The 27,553-nt window shown below is 36.3% G+C and overlaps 1 protein-coding gene across 2 annotated transcripts in view; it reads right to left on the bottom strand.

Annotated features, from left to right (window-relative positions):
* LOC127873824 (double-stranded RNA-specific editase 1-like) overlaps positions 1 to 27,553 on the bottom strand; it is a 108,713-nt gene that overhangs the window by 11,874 nt on the left and 69,286 nt on the right. For both annotated transcript variants that reach the window (XM_052417825.1, XM_052417834.1), the window contains 4 exons: positions 15,198 to 15,338; positions 4,497 to 4,775; positions 4,013 to 4,119; positions 2,026 to 2,227 (listed from right to left, as the gene is read on the bottom strand). In XM_052417825.1, coding sequence (XP_052273785.1) covers positions 2,026 to 2,227; positions 4,013 to 4,119; positions 4,497 to 4,775; positions 15,198 to 15,338 — 729 coding nt within the window. The remainder of the gene's footprint in view (positions 1 to 2,025; positions 2,228 to 4,012; positions 4,120 to 4,496; positions 4,776 to 15,197; positions 15,339 to 27,553) is intronic.

Genomic DNA, 27,553 nt, shown 5'->3' on the forward strand with positions numbered 1-27,553 from the left:
GTGAATTTCTTCGCTTAAAAACTGCTCTTGTATCTGCTCCTGATCTAAATAGACCACAAAGCTCTGTGTATTTAACAGGATTGCTAAGATGGCCATATATTGCTCACGTGAGTTGAATTAACCATTCTGGCTAGTACAGAGTTAATTAACTGTTAAGGAAAACAAATACCCCAAATAGCCCAATTGGTGCAAAAAGGTACCATGTAACATAAAACTTTGAGACCACATGGTACTTTTTTATACCAATGGGGCAAAATATAATACCATCATTAACCCTGCATTGACAAATTAACACCCTGTGGAGTTAACATCCAATAAGTAACATTTAGCAAATGACATTATGTATCTGGCTATACTGACAATATTGTTGATATTGTTTCATATAGTTGAGTGTTTCCTATTTGACGTAGCGTACGACATTAACAGACGGACGGACGGACGGACGGACGACAGACGGACGCGGGGTATACCATAATACGTCCCGTCATAGACGGGCGTATAAAAAATCCATCGGGGGATATTTGAGCTACGGTAGGATACATGAACAACAATAACATTTAAGGTCACAGTGACCTTGACCTTAGAATGAATGACCTTGAAATGACCAGTGGTCATCTAAGTGTGCTTGCAAACCTTCATGTCAAGTTTGAAGACTCTATGTCTAAGCATACCAAAGTTATAACAATTTTAACATTTTAACATTTAGGTCACAGTGACCTTGTGTGACCTTGACCTTAGAATGAATGACCTTGAAATGACCAGTGGTCATCTAAGTGTGCTTGCAAACCTTCATGTCAAGTTTGAAGACTCTATGTCCAAGCATACCAAAGTTATAACAATTTTAACATTTTAACATTAAGGTCACAGTGACCTTGACCTTCAAATGAATGACATTGAAATGACCAGTGGTCATCTTCTAGACTGGCCAATCTTTATTTCAAGTTTGAAGACTCTAGGTACAAGCATACCAAAGTTATAACATGAAATAAGAACTTTAACATTTTTACATTCAAGGTCACAGTGACCTTGACCTTCAAATGAATGACCTTGAAATGTCCAGGGGTTCTTACTAGTTCGGCCAACCTTCATGTCAAGTTTCAAGACTCTAGGTCCAAGCATACCAAAGTTATAACAACTTTAACATTTTTACATTCAAGGTCACAGTGACCTTGACCTTCAAATGAATGACCTTGAAATGTCCAGTGGTTACTTACTAGTTCTGGCCAACCTTCATGTCAAGTTTCAAGACTCTAGGTCCAAGCATACCAAAGTTATAACACTTTAACATTTTATATAGCTACAGTAGGACATTCATTGAAATCACGAAATTTTGACGAACAAAGTCCCATAACTCTGGAACGACAATTCAGAATTCCGTCAAAAACGAAAGGGGATCAGGGTTTGACCCTACAGCTATATGTGGTTATTCAGTTGAAATGATTGTTGTAAGGAACTAATAAGTTCTACATAATGTATTAACAGTTTACGTTTTGAATTCTTTAGGGGAAAAACTGTGTGCTGTCAATTAGTGCCAATTTTACAAGTTTGATTTTGGAGGTTCATCATAATACTACAAATATATTAAAGCTAATCTTTGTACTTGGTGATCAAAGTTCAACCATGGGGTATCTTCCTGCAAATAACATTAAACAAGTAAGTTCATTGCAAAAATATTTGTTAAGTATTAAATACCACACAACCTGGTATTTACAAGCACACAGTCACACTAATTTTTTTGACAAGTATCGCCATATACAGGAATATCTAAACATCGTTGCATTATGCTTATTATAAAGGTTACTTTAAAATTGTCAAAAACTGACTTCTGAACAGTCAAAAAAATTCTGACAAAAGAACAATTTAATAATTGTTAAGAGTCCGAAAATTTAGAGCAATAACGGTAACAAGAATTCCAGGTCAAAAATAATCAGCATAGATGAGGTTGAGTTCTTTCCCAACAATCTTCAACAACTTATCTTTATCAAACACTTATCAAGTTTACAAACTATTTGCAACTACACCTACTTGGTGCCCAGGTAAAGCTCAGATTAAACTTCTGAGTGAGAGCTGCCTGCGCAGCCCTGGCCTTGGCCAGCTTCTTGTTTCGCGCACTTCCCTCAAACTGGACCCCATCGAGCGTGACAGCCATCGTGAACTGCTTGGTGTGTTTCTCCCCCGTCTCCGATATGCACTCGTACTTTAGGTTGGGCCTCAGCTCATTGAGCACCTGTCAAATGATACACAAGAACGATTGTAAACCACATTGTTAACCCTTTACCACTTAGATACTGTGAAACCATTTATTTTCGACAGCACAAAATTTCGTAATTTTTATAAAAATGACGATTTCGTCAGCACTTAAATTCGACGATTTTTTATTTTGAATTTTAAAAAATGCGTCAGTCAATATCCGATTTGTGTGTAATACATATTCGCGATCAATCGCAGTTGCGAAAAATCGTGGTACGAATGCGGGAACACACTTGAGAATCACTGCAGTAGGCGGGGCCTGTTCGTCACATGCCAATTAACTAGTCTTTTGTTATCAAGGGACTGTAATGGACCCTCTTAATGTATGCCATTCACACGCTCATTGTTATGATTAGCGGACAAGTGGGATCGAATAACCGTTAACGAGTGTTTGTAACAACGAAGCCAATTGCCAATTAGTCTTATTCTATCAAATAGCAAATCAAACTAGTCACTTTTGTTTATGTTCTTGGGTATGTGTTCTAGTTGGTATGATTTTTATTAAAATGCTGTCAATACCGTTTAAAAACTGTTTGTGTTATACGAAAGAGGTTCCAGATTGTTAAGTGTTTTTTTTTCAAATAAAATGCTTTTTTTATTCTGATATCAACATTAAAATTATAAACTCTGTGTGTGTGTTTGTTCTTAAAAAGTAAACTACCGGTATATAAATCAATAATGTCAATAATTTAAAAATAAATAAATTGATACATATAAAATAGTCATAAGTGTGGTTAAACGCAAACAATCAAACAACAAACAGCAATTAAAATATTCTTTATTAATTTGTGATAAATACGCATGTTGATCACACATCGTCATCTTTTCATTTGGTTTATTGTCTTTCATCGGCATTCGCTGCGTGATGGCTAATATGCAACACCCCTGAAAAACACAATGCACCTAATGGGTAATAAAGTTATGAACAATTAGCGCTAATTCATTACCATTCTACATAAACGAAGTCAACGCATTCGATACAGCTGTACTGCACACGCGTTTTAAAGAAGTGTAACGTGTCAGTTAAGTACCTTGTGTAATCAACATCCCTTTGTGTCAAAACCGGATTAATCTTGATTACGAAACAGCAGTGAATGTGTGCATGGATTATGTTGGATTTAAAGCCTCATGTCTACGGTAAAGTTTTAAAATATTGTTCAACTTAGTGTTTGTTTTTCTTCAAACATAGAGCATAATTGTTCATTAGGATCTTAAATTCGCCGATCGGTCGACTGACGAAATTTATGAAAATTAATGCCTGACGATTAATAATGGTTTCACAGTATGTATTTTTTACGCATTTGTAGTCCCATAGAAAGTTATATTTAATTTAAGACCTTTCTTACTAGATTCAAGTTTGTAGGCCAAGGCTTCATTTCCAAACCAAAGATACTGATGAGCAGCAAACAGCATAAAACCTGAACAGACTGCGAGTTACTCCCAGGCTGTTCTGGTTTTATGCTGATTGCACATAGCCATTTTCACTTTGCTTCTAAGTGGGAAAGGGTTCAATCATGTTTATTTTACATCAAATTGCCAATTCTGCCAAACTCTTACATATTGGTAGTTATTCAATAACAGTTATGTATAGCTCATTGTTTATTTTCATATTAAATGCACTTTAACATGGGTCGGCTCAATAAACTTGACAAGTATCATGACCCCAATTTGTCCAGGTAATTAAGTATATATGAGGCCCAAATATCAAGCGGGGGTCAGATGGAGATAGCACAGCAAAATTCTATGGGATTATGCTACCCACCATGATGGGGTTCTTCCCCTCGTAGTTCTGTAAGGCCTTGCCCTTCTTGTACGGTATGGGCCCCATCACACCCATACCCATGCTGCCGTTCTCGCCATGAAGGTTCCCTGGTTGGTTTAAACATATTTATTTCAAACAAATATATATTATTCATACATAGAATATCGCACAACATTTATAATATATTTATTTTCCAAAGGAATTAGAACGAAAGACAAAATTGTTTATAGTTCTTCTCCCTTGCCTAGTTGTACAGCATTGAGTCACATCGGTTGCCTGGCTGGTTTAAACAATATTTATTAAGTTCTTCGTAAGCACATGTAGCAAATACAATACAAACATTATTAAATACATACTACTTTTGACACCATATGCTAGAAATGTAGAAACTGCTGTATTGTTAATCATTAACACTGAAAAGTCAATTTTTTTACAAAATGTAGAAAAAGGCTAGAGGCTTATGAAATGCCTCTCTTCTACTTACCTGGTTGTACGGCGTTAGAGTCGAAATGTTGAATGAAGATCTCTGCATTGTCTGATGTGAAGTCCATGTTCATCATGGGCTGGCGACCTAGCGCGGCGTTGGCGTCAGAGGCGTTAGGGAATTGTACAAAGGATTTCATGGCTTGCTCTGCCACAGCGAGTTTGGCAGCCTTCTTGGACGAGCCCTGGGCGGTGAAAGTCTGACCGTTCACCTCACACAACATGGTGAATATGGGTGCATGGATGGGGCCCGTCTGGGAGACCACTGAGTACTGGAGATCTGCAGAACACACACATAGGCTTCAAAAATTTGCTCTTATTGGTGCAAAAAGGTACCATGTGCCATTGAAATAAGAAGGCACATGGTACCTTTTTGCACCAATGGGAATGATAATGTTCAATAAGACATGCCATTAAGATTGACATCTCGCCAACTGTCAGATTTTTATCTAAATATTGATCGACTAATCAGCGATTGATAAATCTGGTGTGCTGGTTGCTAACGACCTGTCCGCCATTTTCTAGACAAGTCACATGCCTAGTTCTCATTTTTTCAACTAGTTTTGTTTATTTTGTTTGAATAAATAGGAAATGAAGTGTGGTGAAATGGTGTAAATAAGGTTTATGTCACTGGGACAGTTTTTACCCAGATAGATAAGTTAGAGGAATTTAATTTATACCATTTCCAACGCACAATTGTGTTCTTAACTAGTGCGAGTCGAAGCTCTAATGTGTAGACATACCAAAATCCCCCTTCTAGAAAATTAAGTTATTTCAGAAACTGAAAATATCATTTAAGAACTATTAAATATGAATTATATCAGTGTATAACAAGAGCATTGCATTACAGGTGCAATGCTCGACTGCGGGTGCAGTTTTGAACAAGAGATTGCCAAGCAATATTGTCCCCTACCAGTGAAACTCCACCATTGTCAGTAATTTTTTTTATTTTTTTTGTTGCCATAGCAACCAGAATTCTTGTTGTAGGAACAAAATGAAATGACATGCATAATCTCCATACTGCGATCTATCCATGTTTCAAGTTTCATGAAAAAATAGGAAGAACTTTTAAAGTTATCGCAGGATCCAAAAAAGTGTGACGGACAGACTGACAGACAGACAGAGCGCAAACCATAGGTCCCCTCCGGTTCACCGGCAGGGGACAACAAGAGCTGTCAGAGGACAGCGCGCTTGACTAGGCAAGTGCTTGACAGTATAACGTAAGCCATCATGGGGAAATTGTTCATATTCAATAATTTATTAGACGATCTTTCAAACTTAAAAAAAAGGAAAAAAAAAAAAATGGGGGGGGGGGGAGGTGGGTTGAGAGGTGTATAATGTGGGTTGTGTTCTTTTATACGACGATCTTTCAAAAATAAAAAAAGGAAAAAAAAATGTTTTTTGGGGGGGGGGGGGGGGGGGGGGGTGGTAGGGGGGGTTAGAGGGGGGTATAATGTGGCAGTGCTTCAGCTAGGATTTAAAAAGGGCAGGGGGGCTTTTTGTCAAAAGGGCACTTTCAATGCGCAGTATTTTGTCAAAAGGGCACTTTCTCGCCAGGGCTTTTCCGAAATGCTTCCTGTTGCACGTTAATTTATATGTTATTAATAATTGCTAGAATATATTATTCCCATTATTATTGAACCATTTAAATATAATGTATACAATGAGAAATTAATTGATTACTTGTAATGTAATAAGAGATTTATTAATAATATGTAAAAAAAATAAAAATAAATAAAAATTAAGGGCAGGGGGGGCCCTAGAAAGGGCAGGGCGGAGGTTTGGGAGGGCAGGACGGGGCGCCCTCAAATTTAGGCCTAGCTGCAGCACTGATGTGGGGTGTGGTAATTTATTAGATGATGTTTAAAAAAAAATATTTTTTGGGGGGAGGGGGTAGAGGGGGGGGTAGGGGGGGGGGGGGGGTGAGAGGGGGGAAGGGATTCTAGGCAGGGGCGTGGGTTTATTGTTTGGGGTGAAATCCATTGTGGTATTCAGGTAAGTGTTGTTAACTTTAACATAGATTTATCAATAATATGCATATTCTAAGTATAAAAGGGAAAATAATTATGACAAAACGCTTGATAGAGTTGTCCGCTCCTGTTTGTAGGTTTGGGTGATATTGGTAAACAAGTATGCAAAATATGAAAGCAATATGTCAAGGGACAATGAAAATAAATGGGGTAGTACGAAAACTTTAAAATTTCTGCATATTCTAAGTGGAAAAGGGGCCATAATTATGACAAAATGCTTGATAGAGTTGTCTGCTCTTGTTTATAGGTTGGGGTAATGTTGGTAAACAAGTATGCAAAATATGAAAGCAATATGTCAAGGGACAATGAAAATAATTGGGGTAGTACGAAAACTTTAACATTTGCACGGAAACGGAAACGGCAACGCCGGGGCGAGTAGGATAGCTCCACTATATATATTTCATATATAATAGTCAAGCTAATAAATGAAAGCTTGTAATTTTTTTAGAGGTCACAGTGACCCTGACCTTTTACCTAGTGACCCCAAAATGGGTGTGGCGTGTAGAACTCATCAAGATGTATATACATAATTTTTAAGTTTCAAGTTGTAGGTGGAAGCACTTTGATTTTAGAGCAAAATGTAAAGGTTTTAGCACGATGCGGACGTTGGACGACGACACAACGAGCTGGCATTGACAATACCGCGGGGTTTCTCCGAAACCAGCCGAGCTAAAAATAATGTAAACTAATAGGGAATATTAGTATTTGCGTAACTTAACAACTTCAACCTTATAAATCTCTTTTTAAGTCAGAAACAAGTGAAAACTATTTTATGTTACTATTTTAATAACAAGAGGGCCATGATGGTCCTGTATCGCTCCACTGCTGAAAAAAGGCTGAAACAAATATTCTCTGCATGTGCAAATACTTAAATATAGGCCCTATTTAAGCACATGTACACTTTTGTGACCCCCTGGGCTTGGTCAAATTTTACCCCAGGGGCATAATTTGAGCAAACTTTGTAGATGACTACTATATCTCACTACATGTACATACAAAATATGGTAGCCCTAGGTCCTAGAGTTAAGGACAAGAATATTTTGTAAGTTTTCACAAAGATAAAATAGTATATAATGTTCAATTTTGTGACCCACGGGTCAGGGTCAAATTTGACCCAAAGGGCATAATTTGAACATACTTGGTAGAGAACTATAAGATGTTACTGCATACCAAATTTGGTAGCCATAGTCTGAATTGTTTTAGACAAGAAGATTTTTAAAGATTTCACAAAATAGGCGCTTTATAAGTGTTTATTCAATTTTGTGACGCCCCAGGGCAGGGTCAAAGTTGACCCCAGAGGCATTATTTGAACAAATTTGGTAGAGGTTTATTAGATGTCCTTACATACCAAATTTGGCAGCCCTAGGCCCAACGGTTATCGACAAGAAGATGTTTAAATTCTTCACAAAATAGGCCCCATATAAGCGTATGTTCAGTTTTGTGACCCCCCAGGCAGGGTCAAATTTGACCCAAGGGGCATAATTTGAACAAACGTGGTAGAGAACTATTAGATGTCACTACATACCAAATTTGGTAGCCCTATGCCTTATGGTTAAGGACAAAAAGATTTTTAAAGTTTTCACAAAATAGGAACTATATAAGCATATAATCGATTTTGTGGCCCCAAGGGCAGGGTCAAATTTGACTTCTGGGGCATAATCTGAACAAACTAAGTGGAGGACTATACAATGTCACTACATACCAAATTGTGTAGCCCTTGGCCCAATGGTTATGGACAAGATTTTTTTTTTAAGTTTTCACAAAATAGGCATTATATAAGCATATGTTCAATTTTGTGACCCCCGGGGCAGGTTCAAATTTGACCCCAGGAAAAAAAATTGAACAAATTTGGTAGAGGACTATAAGATGTCACTACATACCAAATTTGATAGCCCTAGGCTGGATGGTTATGGACAAAAAGATTTTTAAAGTTTTCACAAAATAGGCCTTATATAAGCATATGTTCAATATTGTGACCCCCGGGGCAGGGTTAAATTTGACCCCAGGGGCATGATTTGAAGATATTTGGTAGAGGACTATTAGATGTCTCTACATACCAAATTTGATAGCCCTAGGCCCAATGGTTATGGACGAGAAGATTTTATAAGTTTTTACAAAATAGGCCTTTTATAAGCATATGTTCAATTTTGTGACCCTCGGGGCAGGGTCAAATTTGACCCGAGGGACATTATTTGAAGAAATTTGGTAGAGGACTATTAGATGTCTCTACATACCAAATTTGATAGACCTAGGCCCAATGGTTATGGACAAAAAGATTTTAAAAGTTTTCACAAAATAGGCCTTATATAAGCATATGTTCAATTTTGTGACCCCCCGGGCAGGGTCAAATTTGACCCCAGGGGCATAATTTGAAGAAATTTGGTAGAGGACTATAAGATGTCTTTACGTACCAAATTTGATAGCCCTAGGCCCTATAATTATGGACGAGAGGATTTTGAAAGTTTTCACAAAATAGGCCTTATATAAGCATATGTTCAATTTTTTGACCCCCGGGGCATAGTCAAATTTGACCCCGAGGGCATAATTTGAAGAAATTTGGTAGAAGACTATTAGATGTCTATACATACTAAATTTGATAGCCCTAGGCCCAATGGTTATGGTCGAAAAGATTTTGAAAGTTTTAACAAAATAGGCCTTATATAAGCAAATTTTCATTTTTGTAACCCCCGGGGCAGGGTCAAATTTGACCCCAGAGCATAATTTGAACAAATTTGAAAGAGGTTCACCCCAGGAACATTCCTGAGAAATTTTTCATCAGAATTGGACCAGTAGTTTAGGAGAAGATGTTTTAAGGAAAAGTTAGCGCACGCACGACGGACACAGGACCATGACATAAGCCCCGCTGGCCTCTGACCAGTGGAGCTAAAAACGTATCAATAAATGCCACTGTTGTGTTGTTCTGTTCTGCACTTTCAATTATAATGATTAATCAATGCCCCATAAGCAAAAAAAAGTGCAATATTATTAATATCACTTTTATATCTAATAACATGGGGGATTTCAGCACCCAATCTGCGTCAGAAAGCATGTAAAACTTAAGCTAAATCCCAGTAAAAAAGCGCTAATTGTGTCAAATATATTATGTGAAACAAGAGATGTGTTTGTCAGAAACACAATGCCCCCTACTGCGCCGCTTTGATTGATTGATTTATTTTTTATCATTTGGCAGGTACAGATAATTATCTCCCTTTAAAGCTTATTACTTCCCTTGGATTTGTTTTTTGACCTTGAAGGATGACCTTGATCTTGACCTTTCACCACTCAAAAATAGCAGCTCCATGAGATTCACATGCATGCCAAGTATCAAGTTGCTACATATGTATCTGAAGCGACATAGTAGTTATGAGCATTTTTGGAAACATAAATGCAAAGTGTGACGGACAGACAGAGGGACAGTCTGATCACTATATGCCCTCTTTCAGGGGCATAAACAAATGTAATGTTAGTATTTTCATAAATAACATGATTAAATACCAGTAAAGAGGTGTTCATGTATTACTTATACAACCATTACACGTAGTAACAGGTTAGATTTCGGTATGTGCACAAGCGCATAATAAATATATAACACAAACCCCTTTTACCAGTGTTACATGAGGTGAAAAAATTCCAAAAAATCATCCGAAATATCGCATAATCTATAAGCAATCTATAGGCAAAGAAGCCGCTTTGGTGTCAGCTTGTCTAGGTTTTCTAACCGCTAGGCCACGTGACTAAGTGGGTGGAGTGATCATCGTCAAGTCGAGATGTCGATTCAGGACCCTTCTTTTACATCATCATAACAATAAATTTATCCATGCACAATATTTGGTCTGTCGTGGGTTTAATGAAGCATATTGCTTATTTTTATTTGTAACTTTCTCTTCTACAACAGTGTTAAACATACTGCAAACAGAAAATAAATAATTATTTTGATTGTATTCAATGAATTGTATGGTTTCAAAAGACCTTATCTTGAAATTCATTCTGTCAACAGACCTGTCTTACGCAATAAAGCAGCATCTGTTTTCCAGAAATAGCTACTATACTGACTGAAAGGAAATGATTTCTCATCAAAAGACCTGGATTAAAAGTAATTGATGTAGCCTGGGAAAATGTGATATGAAATACAGAGTAGTGGAACTCATGATGGAGAACAAAGCTAAACCAATCTGAGATTGATTTCTATAGTAACTGGTTTTACAGGCTAAAGTCCTAGCAAAATGGTTTTCCAAGCTGGCTGGTTACATATCAAGAAAATTGTGTTTTCTTAACAATAAAGAGAGGTGACATTGTGTAATCATTTTTTTTCATCAACAGTCCTTAAAATCCTTGTACTTGATGTTCCAAATGTTACTATGTACAATACAAGTTACTAATTACTGATTTATTGATAATAATTTGTAGTCAAAATAGGACTCAAAATTTTCAGCTCTATGAGATACACATGTATGCCAAATATTAAATTGCTATCTTCAATATTGAAAAAATTATGGCCAATGTTGAAGTTTTCGGACGGACAGACGCCATAAATTTGACATTTGACCTTGAGAATGACCTTGACCTTTCACCTTTCACCACTCAAAATGTTCAGCTCCATGAGATACACATGCACGCCAAATATCAAGTTGCTATGTTCAATAGTGAAAAAGTACTGGCCAATGTTAAAGTTTTTTTTCGGATGGACGGACAGACTGACATACACACATACTGATATACTGACTGACAGACAGTTCAACTTCTATATGCCACCCTACCCGGGGCATAAAAATGGAATGGGATTGAGGGGAGGGGGACGGGGGGAAGGGGGGGACGGACGTAGGGGATGGTTGGGTGAAGTCTATTGTGGTATATCAGGTAAGAGTTGTTTTGTCAAAGTATCAATCAAATCTAATCATAAATAGAGAAGTAATGGCAATTTTAGCAAAATTTAATAATTTGACCTTGATAGTCAAGGCCATTCAAAGGTCAAGGTAAAATTCAACTTGCCAGGTACAGTACCCTCATGATAGCATTAAAGTATTTGAAGTTTGAAAGCAATAGCCTTGATACTTTAGAAGTAAAGTGGATCTAAACGCAAAATGTAACCATATATTCAAAGTTACTTAGTCAAACAAGAGGGCCATGATGGCTCTGAATCGCTTACCTGACTAACCAAATACAATCCCAACCCAGTTTTCATCAAGATAAACATTCTATGCAAATTTCATAAAGATTGGATGAAAACTGTGACCTCTATTGTCTACACAAGGTTTTTCTAATCTTTGACCTATTGACCTAGTTTTTGACCCCAGGTGACCCAAATACAATCCCAACCCAGATTTCATCAAAACAAACATTCTAACCAAATTTCATGAAGATTGGATGAAAACTTTGACCTCTATTGTCTACACAAGGTTTTTCTATTATTTGACATAGTGACCTAGTTTTTGACCCAAGATGACCCAAATACAATCCCAACCCAGATTTCATCAAGATAAACATTCTGACCAAATTTCATAAAGATTGGATGAAAACTGTGACCTCTACTGTCTACACAAACAAATTGTTGATGGTTTTTCTATTATTTGACCTAGTGACCTAGTTTTTGACCTCAGATGACCCAAATACAATCCCAACTCAGATTTAATCAAGATAAACATTCTGACCAAATTTCATAAAGATTGGATGAAAATTGCAACCTCTATTGTCTGCACAAGGTTTTTTCTATTATTTGACCTAGTTTTTGACCTAGTGACCTAGTTTTTGACACCAGATGACCCAAATACATTCCCAAGCCAGATTTCATCAAGCTAAACATTCTGACCAAATTTCATAAAGATTGGATGAAAACTGCGACCTCTATTGTCTACACAAGGTTTTTCAATTATTTGACCTAGTTTTTTACCTAGTGACCTAGTTTTGAACCCAGATGACCCAAATACAATTCCAACCCAGATTTCATCAAGAAAAACATTCTGACTAAATTAAAAAAAACATTGGATGAAAACTGTGACCTCTACTGTCTACACAAACAAATTGTTAATGATTTTTCGTTTATTTGACCTAGTGACCTAGTTTTTGACCCAAGATGACCCAAATACAATCCCAACCCAGATTTCATCAAGATAAACATTCTGACCAAATTTCATAAAGATTGGATGAAAACTGCGACCTCTATTGTCTACACAAGGTTTTTCTATTATTTGACCTATTATGTGACCTAGTTTTTGACCTAGTGACCTAGTATCTGACCCCAGATGACCCAAATACAATCCCAACCCAGATTTCATCAAGATAAACATTCTGACCAAATTTCATTAAGATTGGATGAAAACTGTGACCTCTCCTGTCTACACAAACACATTGTTGACGGACGGACAGAGGCACGCACACACACACAACGGACGCCGGACATCACACGGTCACATAAGCTCACCATGTCGCTTCGTGACAGGTGAGCAAAAAAGGGCCATAATTCTGTAAAAATGACAACCAGAGTTATGCAGCTTGTCCTTTACTGTCCCCTTATGATAGTTTGCGAGTGTTCCAAGTATGAAAGCAATATCTACGATACTTTAGGGGTAAAGTGGACCAAAACACACAACTTAACCAAATTTTCAAGTATAAAGGGCCCATAATTCCGTCAAAATGCCAGTCAGAGTAACATAACTTTGCCTGCACAGTCCCCTTACGATAGTTACTAAGTGTTGCAAGTATGAAAGCAATAGCTTTGATACTTTAGGAAAAAAGTTGACCTAAACACAAAACTTAACCAACTTTTCAATTTTCTTAGTATAAAAAGGGCACATTATTCTGTCAAAATGTCGGTCAGAGTTACAAGATGACCCAAATACAATCCCAACCCAGATTTCATCAAGATAAACATTCTGACCAAATTTCATAAAGATTGGATGAAAACTGTGACCTCTACTGTCTACACAAACAAATTGTTGATGGTTTTTCTATTATTTGACCTAGTGACCTAGTTTTTGACCTCAGATGACCCAAATACAATCCCAACTCAGATTTAATCAAGATAAACATTCTGACCAAATTTCATAAAGATTGGATGAAAATTGCAACCTCTATTGTCTGCACAAGGTTTTTTCTATTATTTGACCTAGTTTTTGACCTAGTGACCTAGTTTTTGACACCAGATGACCCAAATACATTCCCAAGCCAGATTTCATCAAGCTAAACATTCTGACCAAATTTCATAAAGATTGGATGAAAACTGCGACCTCTATTGTCTACACAAGGTTTTTCAATTATTTGACCTAGTTTTTTACCTAGTGACCTAGTTTTGAACCCAGATGACCCAAATACAATTCCAACCCAGATTTCATCAAGAAAAACATTCTGACTAAATTAAAAAAAAACATTGGATGAAAACTGTGACCTCTACTGTCTACACAAACAAATTGTTAATGATTTTTCGTTTATTTGACCTAGTGACCTAGTTTTTGATCCAAGATGACCCAAATACAATCCCAACCCAGATTTCATCAAGATAAACATTCTGACCAAATTTCATAAAGATTGGATGAAAACTGCGACCTCTATTGTCTACACAAGGTTTTTCTATTATTTGACCTATTATGTGACCTAGTTTTTGACCTAGTGACCTAGTATCTGACCCCAGATGACCCAAATACAATCCCAACCCAGATTTCATCAAGATAAACATTCTGACCAAATTTCATTAAGATTGGATGCAAACTGTGACCTCTCCTGTCTACACAAACACATTGTTGACGGACGGACAGAGGCACGCACACACACACAACGGACGCCGGACATCACACGGTCACATAAGCTCACCATGTCGCTTCGTGACAGGTGAGCAAAAAAGGGCCATAATTCTGTAAAAATGACAACCAGAGTTATGCAGCTTGTCCTTTACTGTCCCCTTATGATAGTTTTGCGAGTGTTCCAAGTATGAAAGCAATATCTACGATACTTTAGGGGTAAAGTGGACCAAAACACACAACTTAACCAAATTTTCAAGTATAAAGGGCCCATAATTCCGTCAAAATGCCAGTCAGAGTAACATAACTTTGCCTGCACAGTCCCCTTACGATAGTTACTAAGTGTTGCAAGTATGAAAGCAATAGCTTTGATACTTTAGGAAAAAAGTTGACCTAAACACAAAACTTAACCAACTTTTCAATTTTCTTAGTATAAAAAGGGCACATTATTCTGTCAAAATGTCGGTCAGAGTTACATAACTTTGCCTGCACAGTCCCCTTATGATAGTCAGTAAGTGTTGCAAGTATGAAAGCAATAGCTTTGATACTTAAGGAATAAAATGGACCTAAGCTTAACCAAATTTTTCAATTTTCAAAGTATAAAAAGGGCACATAATTCCGTCAAAATGCAAGCCAGAGTTATCTTACTTTGCCTGCCCAGTCCCCTCATGATAGTCAGTAAGTGTACCAAGTTTGAATTCAATAGCATTGATACTTTATGAGAAAAGTGGACCTAAACGCAAAACTTAACCGGACGCCGACGCTGACACAGACGCCGACGCCAAGGTGATGACAATAGCTCATAATTTTTTTTCAAAAAATAGATGAGCTAAAAAGTACAAAAAATGAATCAAATAAATAACCTTAGCTAGATCTAATTATTTTTAAAACAGTTTTAAGAATTGTCAAGAAACGGGTCTGGGTCTATACGGCTGTTCTCACCAGGTTTGAGCTCATACAGATGCATGAGAGCATTCTTGGGCATGGGCTGTCCCTTAAGCTTCTTATGGGGCTTGCCTGGGGCCCCTGGGAACCCGCGCTTCCTACCCTGCATGTCCCCTTCTCCTTCTTGGGTATCAATACCTGAAACAGACAAGGAGGCGGGGTTAAGAATTTGATGTTTGAATTTCCAAGTGACCAATAACATTTGACGCCAAACCAGTGAGTGATAACTTTATGTGTACATTACAAATTAAGTGGTACATTACAACTTAACTGGTACATGCCAACTTAACTGCTACATGACAACTTAAATGTTACATTATAACTTAACTGGTAACTACAACTCAACTGGTACATGACAACTTTACTGGTACAGAATGACTAAACTGGTGCATGACAACTGGTACATTGTACCTTAACTGTTACATGACAACCTAACTGGTAGATGACAACTTAACTGGTACATAATCACTTAACTGGTACATAAGACAAGTAACCAAGTACAATTGACTGTGTGAATAAGTACTCTGAGAAATGTAACCCAGTACACTTGTCTAACCAAGTTTAATAGCTTGATTATTTATAAGCCAAAAGCTTTTACAACTTATGCAGTTCAGTGCCAGAAACCAATTACAGTTGTTCCTGTGTTTTGTGTACACTTAACAAACCCATCAGTGTTCACTGATTACATGCCCACTGCTTGTTCTGTCTATGACACAGAAGATCCATGTTCAAGTTGGCTTGCAGAAACGTAAGCGCAAGCGACTTGATATGAAAACAAGCAAATTAGTTGAATTGATATCCCCCGCTAATTTCAAGTTTTTATGAAGGACAAACAGAATGATGGACAGCACGCCAATTCTCAATCCCTCTGCCTTCAGCGGGGATTATAAGTTTACAATTAGCAACTGGCTGATAGTCAATAACTTGTATTGTTTATCAACATCTTCATAAAATTACTGCAATTAAGTAACTATAAAAATCACTTATACTGCGTTAAAAACCAGAAAAGAACTAATGTTATTTTCAATTTGAACAAAACACAAAATGCCAAGCAGTCTATAACAACTTTAGTTACTGCTACCAGAACTTCAATATTTCCAGTGTATAAAAAGTTAATGCTAATAAATTGTTAAACATGTCTAGTTATCTCAAAACTCTTGCTTTGTAACTAATTACTATGTCAGAGGCTTGTATATATTAATGTTGAGAACCTACCAAAACATATCATCAATATTTCTTAGCTGAAAGCCAGGATAATATCTCAAATACAAAATGGTGTTTACAAATAAGAGATTAATCATGTACTCAGTCTTCAGATAGTTCATTTTATCCACTAGCCATTTGGGCTTCTTGAATGGTGAAGACAAGTAGCCCAGCAGCAAAATTACTAGCCCAAAGTAAATTTGTTAAAATATACACCCTGCTAATTAAAGGGTTTCATCTTTCAATAGCAGATAATCTATTAACAAGAGCGCCGCATGACGGAGCAATATACGCCCGATTCGTGTGCCATTGGAGATGATACACTGATGATTGATGTATTTGTTTTGGAAATAAGCAAAAATAAAACTGGATAAAAATATTGCATAAAAATATTGCATGTGTTAATCGGTTGCATGTCTCCAATCAGACCTGACTGATATATAATCTATATACTACCTCTGACCAAGTTTGGTGAATTCAACTTGAACTAGAGCTTTGTCACTGAATGTGACTTATACCCCCATACCACTTTGACGCAGGATAAAAAGTTGTTTAAAAGTTTCGGATGAATACAATTTGAAATAGAGTCCGGACAAAGTGGCGCCGTTGAAAATGCACTAATTGACCCTATGACCTAGTTCTTGACCCGACATGACCCATATTCGAACTTGACCTAGATATCAACTAGATGCAACTACTGACCAAGTTTGGTAAAGATCGGATGAATACAATTTGAATAAGAGTCCGGACAAAGTGGCGCTGTTGAAAATGGACTAATTGACCCTATGACCTAGTTTTTTACCTGGCATGACCCATATTCGAACTTGGCCTAGATATCAACTAGATGCAACTACTGACCAAGTTTGGTGAAGATAAGATTTATACAATTTGAATTAGAGTCCGGACAAAGTAAAATGCACTAATTGACCCTTTGACCTAGTTTTTGACCCAGCATGACCCATATTCGGACTTGACCTAGATATCAACTAGATGCAACTACTGACCAAGTTTGGTGAAGATCGGATGAATACAATTTGAATTAGAGTCCGGACAAAGTGGCGCCGTTGAAAATGCACTAATTGACCCTATGACCTAGTTTTTGACCCGGCATGACCCATATTCGAACTTGGCCTATATATCAACTAGATGCAACTGCTGACCAAGTTTGGTGAAGATCGGATGAATACAATTTGAAATAGAGTCCGGACAAAGTGGCCCCTTTGAAAATGCACTTATTGACCCTATGACCTAGTTTTTGACCCGGCATGACCCATATTCGAACTTGGCCTAGATATCAACTAGATGCCACTGCTGACCAAGTTTGGTGAAGATCGGATGAATACAATTTGAATTAGAGTCCGGACAAAGTGATGCCTTCCGCCCGCCGCCCGCCGCCCGCCCGCCGCCCGCCCGCCCGCCAAGGGGTTTCACATAATACGTCCCGTATTTTATACGGGCGTATAAAAAGTAAAATTGTATCCTGGGTATGTTAACTGTAAAGCCTTATTGCAAAAACAATTGCAACACAATATAACAAGTCAAGGTAATTATATCCTTTATTAATCATAAGTATTTTACATGTGATAAACAACTTCTTCGTTCATCTCATCATCACTGCCATCCTGGAGATCCTCTTTGTCAGAAACCATATCATGTGAAACAAGCAACCTGATAGTTATTTTCCAGAAGTTTACTTGACAAGTGATAGATGGCATACTTTTATCATACATGTTGACTTATTTCTTATGCTGTGTTTTTAAGCATAGCTTATTAATCTCTGTCTTACTGAAGTAGCTTCTCCTTCATCACTGATTTTTAACCACTTTTCTTGAAGTTCACGTTTCCTTGATTTTTCATAGTCATTTGTTGACTTACGATCAGTAGTGGGCAGTTTCTTGCCAGGCGTCGCTCCAGCAACGTATTTAAGCATTATGCAGCCTTATGCGCGTAGGGACTTACAACATTGGAAATAAACACACACACACAAGGTTACAAAGTAAAACGATGTTTATTCCGGAAATGCACGCCGCGGATGTCGATTGCTTTACTTTAGCATTAAACACATCAGCATGACATGTGCCAATAGTAAATTACCAGTCTAAATTGTTCAACACGTGGCCTGGGTAACGACTCGAAAATGATTGTTGAATGTATGGACCAATCGAAAAGCATCTAAATCTCGTATTTTAGGCGAAGTTGAACGAAGTTCTGTCGGAAATCTTCGCGAAGTACTCACAAAATAATGACGTTTATCACACTTAAAAATGTAAATAATATTGATACACGGAATTTCTACTGGCCCGACGGGCGTACAATATGGAAATTTTAATAGGCCCGAGCTATAATTTACACGCCCAGGCCGCCGGGCGTGCGCTTATTTCGCAGACTGATGTACTACAAGATGTCAGATTTCATTTTTGTTACTGCTGCATGTTCAGTGCCCGGTTAGAGAAGATTTACAAAACCAAATCTATTAAATCCAATCTCTGTTAAACATTGCTGTTTGTTTCCTATTAAAATAGAAACCAGACAGTTCATATGACATTTTTTTATGTTTTAAGTAAAGCTTTGTAAAATATTTTAAACATGCAAATCAAAAGTTTTTCCAAATCAATTTTGTCACAAACAAGAAAAAAACCCATAAAAAAACAAACAATATAAAATTATTGCCTGAAGCTATCAGTAAATGTCTTGTGTTCTGTGATATTAAATGTTAATTTTTGACAACAATGAAGACAGACAAATCTCACATTAATGTCACAGACAGTCTCTGATCCAGCATAATACCAGTTGGCACAATGGTGTTGATTATAAGGTTGCAAAGTGGCTGGAACTTTGTATTACAATAGTATTCTAGACACTCAGTAGCTGGAATTTGTACCAGATTTTTGTCTCACATGCATTTGCTCACTGACAAAGCTTTGCAAACATATGTCTTGAAAATTGATGTCATGATTCGTATGCTTATAGTTTTGTGAATAACATGTCACGATATTTTTCCATGTTTACACTTACGGGCACTTTTAGTTTTAAGATATAGATATCTTCATTTTTATGATAGCAGATTTGTGGATGTGAGTTTTCTTTTATCAATAATTTTTGTATCATCTAACCATCTTTTAATCAGACAATATTATTCCAATATTGAAGTCCATGTCATAGGCAATAAGAACCAAAACAGCAAGATGTCAAAATGAAGACTATAACAACAAATTACCGGAAACATTCCATCTCCTTACCATGCTTACAATTTCAACAATACAGGAATAAAAGAAGGACTCATTTCCATCTTGTTTGTTTTACTGCTAATTTCTTCATGGTTTGTTTTCAATCGCTGCTTTTGGAATTATCTTTGAAGGAGTGACTCTCCCAATTTGATTTTACAACTGTATTATTTCTTTAGATTTAAGTAATTATAAAAAAACGAACTTTCTTCCTGTCAGTAGTACACTGTAACTCCAATATAACGCGCTCCGTTATAACGCTGAATCCAATATAACGCGGGGGGTGCTTGGATCCCATTTTTTCTTCAACCTTCCATTTGATTTCTGATTCAAATCCGTATTATGCAACTTCATGTATTTTCAGACGATTCAAAGATGGCGGTAATCACATGTTGATTGCTTTATTCAACTGTCTGTTGAACCTATTATAATCGCCTCGAGGTTAAACAACACCGACAGCTAATTGGTGTTAATCTGTTGTGTAATGTCAATAAAGGTGTGAAAAACTCGCGTGTCAGTGTTTATTACATGTATTCCTCATCAGAGCGGTTCAGTGCGATAATTTCCATAAGTTAAGTGCAAGCGGGGTAGTTATACAATTAAAGTAATTCAAAACGATTAAAACATTCTTACTTTGATATGGTTGCAGTTTGACTATATTAAATGAGCGGCTGTGAAATATACTGCCCACTGTATAAAACAACTGTTTCTGTCATTTCATTATCATTCTAGTATAATGTCATTTAATCTTTCAGTTCGTGTATAAAAAATTAAATAGTGCAGACGATTTATTTACATGCAAACGCAGTGTACCGGTAATTGTTAACAGAGTTTCACTTTCATTTTCGCGCGGTATCAGAGTCCCCGGGAAACACGTTTTTTTTGCATGCGTATGACGCAATAAAACATTTTTTTTTACATGAATCGTATTGCATTCAATCTAAATTTAAAGTCTCTCGTCCAATGAAAGCTCTGCCCCATAATGCACTGTACTCTTAACACTTCTGAAAATGGCATATATGCGTACGGTTGTGTTTACGAATTTCTTAAACATATATCGTCATTAATGTTCAAGATTATTATTTTTTAAGTGATGTTGCAATTTTATTGGATTATCGGATAAATGTGCACATAAGAAAAGCGGTATGTATACTGTTATCGATACGATTCGGTTTATATGCATGTATTTGCGTCAACACAGAATGGCAATATACATGACCTATATTATAGGCTATTCTATACCTGTTTTTTTATAGCGCCCTGCAGTAAATGAGCTCAAAACTTTATAACGCGGATCCGTTATAACGCTGTTTCGCGGCTTGGACCCCATTGACCGCGTTATATTGGAGTTACAGTGTAGTCATTTTTATAGGAAATACATATCAGTTTCAAACACTTGTAAGCCTTGTTCAAACAATTCTTAGAAATGACAATTTCCTAGAAAAATGGGTTCTTTAAGTTGATTAAATACCTTTTCAATAAACTAAACATTGTTAACTGGTGAAATAGTTTGGTATAAACTGAGATAAAGTTGTTATGCTGTTACAACTGTTTCACACTTAAGTGTAAACATAAAATTATTTTAATATACAAACATGTTGATATTAGGAAAAAAGTACTAATGGTTTGTAAAGCAGTTTTTAGTAAAATAATTAGTAGCACAAAATAAGTATAATATAGCCATGTCTCCTTTTTTAGTTAAAATAAAAATCATTAATTAGAAAGCATTCATGCACATATATTAAGTTAACAACAATAACGTCCGAAGCAAGTCCAGCAAATGTCAAGTCCAGTAAATGTCTAACACAAGCCAGAATCACACTTAAGTCGGTGCTTTTTTGCTTTTTTGGCCAAAGTGTCATAAATGTAAATTATTCAAGCCAATTGACAGTTTATAAAAAAAAATCGTAAGCGGTTCTTGATATTTGCAGATCTATTTTTCAATTTTGCGAACAAACACCTTGCCGTAAGTTGTAAAACAATGAAATTCGATTGGTTTAACAACACGCACCTGCTTGCACACGTCATCGTCATTGTTTTTGACCGATGCAGTTCGGTCACATTCGGTTCTTATCGACGGTTTCTCTAGACATTAATCGATAAGATGCTTTTTGAATCGATCATTTCAATCAAGTAATACGCTTCCGTTTTTGTCAATGTAAACAAATGTCATTGTCGACATAGAGGCAGTATCTTAGGTATGTTGATGGGGCTAAGCCCGATAAAGCACTTCCAAAATAGAAAATTGACAATGATTTAGAGAAAAAGGAAGCTAAGAAATGGTACGAGGACACCAGAGAACGCTCGTTTCAAGAGCACTGGTGTAACGATCGACCGTCTTAATTCTAGTGATTGATTAGATGTAATTGTATTCACTACTATTGAAACAAATGTTCTACTTTACTATGTGTAGCATGTAAGTGTTAAAATGTTGTGATTTGTTATAATTTTGGTTACAAAAGTTTGGGCATGTAAAAAATATGTTGGGCATGTAAAAATTCTTAAGTAACTGGCCCGACTGGCATGTAACTTTTCAAAGCTAATTTCGAAGACTGTGTATGGTTCATTATTTAAATACGTTTTAAAGACTGAATGTGAAAATGTATCTGTGTTACACACAAAGGTGTTTAGTTAGTTCTGAGGTAGTACCAATCTGTCTATCTATAGTACCAATCTATCTATTTTAGACACTAATTATGTTTCCTAAATTCAATTTAAGGAGGTACATGTAGCAACTTATGAGAACTTGTGAATACCAATTCCAAATTATTAAATTACTTTGTGGTTAATTTAATTCAGTTAACATTAAATCAACTTTCTAGACACCAATGTTATGAAAACATGTACCTTTCTCTAGTTGTTTATTTCAATCAATTGTAAAGCATTTGTTGGTAATAATTTGATACATTGTATTGTATGTTACGGGGACATTACAGAAATATTTAAATGATTTTATGAAACCATTATTAGATTTTATTTACAAAATTAAAATTGGGAATTGCTATTTATATTACTTGAAGTAGCAAAGTACACAATTTTTACAAAATGTTATGATGGTTTCTATTTGGTGCAGTTTTCAGAAATCTGAAAAACTGTCTAACAGTATTTTGCATAAATGCATACAAATATAAATCAAATACATCCTGAACCTATGCAGGATAAGAAAAACATGTTCTTGAAACTAATTTATCCAAACACCAAACACCATAAAAAAAGCAGCAAAATCTCCAGAAGATTATGTCACATAAATCACCGCATTTACTGGCCCTCATGGTTATAAACATATCCATAAAATTTCATATTTAATGCAATTTCACTCCTTCCAGCAATACTGAGCTAGACTTCGTCCACAATTCTCTTAAATTATCAGTCACTTTACAAGAAACCGTGCTGGTAATAAGCCTGGGAGAGGTGAAGAAGCCAGTGTGCTACTTGATTAGGTCACATGGTGGCAGAATGGAGAAGCACTTCTATGCAGGCTTTTTATGTCCCTAAAAATTGCTCAAGATTTCTACTGAATTAGAAAATTGCTAATTTCTGTATCAATCATTTTAGAAGCAAGAAAACATTAATGTCAATTTCATTTTATATATTTACAAAATAACTAAGTGTATGCATAAAACAGGTAAAATCATAATGATCATATTTTGGATAAACAAGAATGCATGCCAGCAGATGCTTGAGCAAATAAGGCTTTATTGAAAACTTAATCAGTTTAAAGCTTAACAAGAGGTGACAGCATACAGAACACTCATGTTTGCTTGTTCTTGTTACAGGCTTATCTTTTTCTTTATTAACAGTGATCTTGACTGTAAAGTAAGTTGTCACCTACAAAATATGTACCATACCTGTAGCAAGGATTTCAATTGTTCTAGTAATATTAATGTTCAAACTTAATTTCCTTAACTCACAACATTGGTTAAACTTATCAAACAACACTTTAATGATATTCTTGATCTTTACTGTACCTTTTTGTAATATAATTTTATTTTTATTTTACCACTAGTTAAGTAGTTTACAATATATTTACAATTAAAAAATTTGTACTTTATAACATTTTTTTTTCCTTATTCTAAGCCAAAGTTTATCTATTCTTCACCCATTGCTGGTCCAAACTTAACTGTCCCTAAAATCCCTAAAATCTAAGATTAGCTGATGAATATGGTGTCTGTATTATTTAAAGAAGATACAGTTTTGACATCAAGAGAGAGCTTTAAAATGTAACAAGGGCTGTTTGTAAAACATGCATGCCCCCCATATGGGCTGTCCGTCGTAGTGGCAGCCGTTGTGTGTATACGATTTTTGTCACTGTGACCTTGACCTTTGACCTAGTGACCTGAAAATCAATAGGGGTCATCTGCGAGTCACGATCAATGTACCTATGAAGTGTCATGATCCTAGGCAAAAGCGTTCTTGAGTTATCATCTGAAAATCATTTTACTATTTCGGGTCACCGTGACCTTTGACCTTGTGACCTCAAAATCAATAGGGGTCATCTGCAAGTCATGATAAATCTACCCATGAAGTTTCATGATCCTAGGCGTATGCGTTCTTGAGTTATCATCCGAAAACCATTTTACTATTTCGGGTCACCGTGACCTTGACCTTTGACCTAGTGACCTCAAAATCAATAGGGGTCATCTGCAAGTCATGATAAATCTACCCATGAAGTTTCATGATCCTAGGCGTATGCGCTCTTGAGTTATCATTCAAAAACCGTTTTACTATTTCTGGTCACTGTGACCTTGACCTTTGAAATAGTGACCTCAAAATCAATAGGGGTCATCTGCGAGTCATGATCAATGTACCTATGAAGTTTCATGATCCTAGGCCCAAGCGTTCTTGAGTTATCGTCTGACAACCACCTGGTGGACGGACCGACCGACAGACCGACATGAGCAAAGCAATATACCCCCTCTTCTTCAAAGGGGGGCATAAAAATATAAACCTTTTGAATTAATTAATAAGGCCAATTAACCCCAGTTTATCAGCACTATCATGAGGTCTGGTAAATTAGTGGTGAATCACCAGTGAAATACCTTGCGTTTTTCTTTGATAAATGCAATAAAATACATTTCAACACACATTTCAGTAATGAACACCTCTATATTTATCACAAAACCCTTAGCACCACATAATGGGTGCCACGCTCGGCTGCGAAAGCTTGTCAGAATTTTTTTTTTTTTTAGAGGTCACAGTGACTTGATCTTTGACCTAGTGACCCAACAAGAGGTCTGTTTCTCAGAAACACAATGTCCCCAACTGCGCCGCATTGAAATAAAATTTCTATTTATCATTTGACAGGGGGGGGGGGGGGGGGGGGGGGGGTCTCATAGTCAATTATGACCATGCCAGACAAACATCACTGACAACCAAGGCCTGTGATTTAAGAGAGATAATAGCCAGAGTTGATCATGTATATATGGACATGAGTCCACAGGTATGTAATGAACATCAAAGAAATTATAATTATATCATTTAAAAAAATTAATTGACAAATCAATCATTTGGGTTATAAATAATCAAAATAATAAATCTGTACAGTAACTGTGAAAAGAACTTCAATTCTCGATAAGTAAATATATAATATGCGATTTATGATTATATAAATTACTTCCCTTGAAAATAATTGTCTGTAAAAAATCTCTATTTTTAGTAGCAAATAATTAAAAGCCACTACCATGACTATAGATTCACCACTCAAAATGTGCAGCTCCATGAGATACACATGCATGCCAAATATATAAAGTGGCGTTGTTCCATATTGAATAATTTTCTCCCTTTTTAAAGCATATTACTTCCCTTAAATCTGTATTTTTTACCTTAGACCGTAAAGGATGACCTTGACCTTTTACAACAATGTGTTTGTCAGAAACACAATGTCGCCTACTGCGCCGCTTTGATTTATTTAACAAAAATATATACTTGGGCAGGTCAGATAACTATGTCCATTTAAAGCTTATTACTTCCCTTGACTTTGTTTTTTGCACCCTAGACCTTGAAGGATGATGTTCACCTTAAAATTTTACCACTCAAAATGTGCAGCTTCATGAGATACACATGCATGCCAAATATCAAGGTGCTATCTTCAATATTTATAAAGTTATGGCCAATGTTAAGGTTTACATGACGCCTACGGCAGACCGCAGACGACGAGCTGGCTATGACAATAGCTCAGGTTTTCTCCGAAAACAGCCTCGCTAAAAATGAAAATTGCATGCAGCAAATTTAGCCTGCAGTGACTAACTGGCCACGCTTTAAGTATTGCCCTATAAGAATTATGATCACAGATGATCAATAATTCAGAAGAAGTTTCTTTATGCTGTTGACAGTGTTCGCAGAAGTCTGCTGTAATACTTCCATACAGGCTTGACAAATTATCAGAGCTGCTCTAACTTTGAAAAAGTAATACCATGCATCTAAATGTGATAAAATAAATTCAATCCTTTGTTGCACACAATTTTGGATGATTTCTGTCAATGTCTTCAAGATGAGGATAGATTCAATTCAATAAATTAGGTAAAGAAACAGGTGTCATTTACATATACAATAAAGATGTTCCAAAGATATCAAACAAGAGTAAACAAGAGATGTGTTTATCAGAAACACAATGCCCCCTATTGTGCCGCTTTGAAATAAATCTCAATATATCATTTGGCAGGCTTGGAAATTATCTCCCTTTTAAAGCTTATTACTTCCCTTGGATTCTATTTTTTGACCTTGAAGAATGACCTTGGCCTTTCACCACTCAAAATGTGCAGCTTCATGAGATAGACATGCATGCCAAATATCAAGTTGCTATATTCAATATTGTAAAAGTTATGGCCAATGTTAAAGTTTTCGGACGGACACACAGACAGACTGACAGTTCAACTGCTATATGCCACCCTACCGGGGAAATAAACAATGCATATTTAAGAAATACTATTATTACTATCATGGTTTATTGGTTATTAGATTCCAAATAATTTACAATATAATATTATAAAAATGTTTTCAGAAATTTTAACCAAAAGTTAAAAGATCTTAATTTTCTCAGCGCTTCGAAGGTTCTTTTAAACAACTTATTACCGCCACATTTTCCACACAGACGACCTGATATAAATGCTTTTACAAATGTTTGACTCAGCGGTTCAAATATAGGGTCTGTTGGGTTATCACACAAAAAACTTTTTTTTTGTGGAGGCCCTAGATGACAATGTGTACTTGATGATACAACTCATAAAACTAACTAGCAGAACATTGGCCACTTGCTGCCAAAATATGCTAAGATGTCATAAGCAATTATCATCATATCTAGTGGAAATAACACAGAACTAAACACATTGGATACAACAATAAACAAAGAGCTGTCATAATACCCCTAAAAGATACTTTGTCTTCTTGTAAAACATCACAAACAGACAGGCATCAATTTGGCACATCCTTTTCCAATTTTCTGCAATTCTCAGAACACCATTTAATCAGGCACCTTCTTTGAATTCCAATAAGCCAAGAAGCTGCAACATACTGGTCTTTCTATCTACATGCAATCACATAAAACATCCAACTAGAGTGAAGGAAGCTAAATAAATCCAGAACAACTGTAGATAATTTGATTATCAACACTATAAAACATTTCCTAAATTTACACTCTCTGCAGTGCATCAGGAATATACTGGCACTGAAAACCTCTAAATCTTTCAGGTGATTATCTGGATTCCAAATTCTAATAGACAATTGATATTTCAAGTATGATAGAAATGAGCCTCACCCTTGGAAAACCAGGCCTAACTAAATGCCTGTGCGTAAAGTGTCGTCTCCGATAAGCCTGCGCAGTCCGCATTATGTTTTGCATTCTTGACTTATGAACTCTGTACAATTAAAATAAATGTAGTAATGTTTTGAAATAAACACACACATTATAAATAATACCTTACTTTCCAG

The sequence above is a fragment of the Dreissena polymorpha genome, chromosome 1 (assembly GCF_020536995.1).
Source record: "Dreissena polymorpha isolate Duluth1 chromosome 1, UMN_Dpol_1.0, whole genome shotgun sequence".
NCBI lineage: Eukaryota > Metazoa > Mollusca > Bivalvia > Myida > Dreissenidae > Dreissena > Dreissena polymorpha.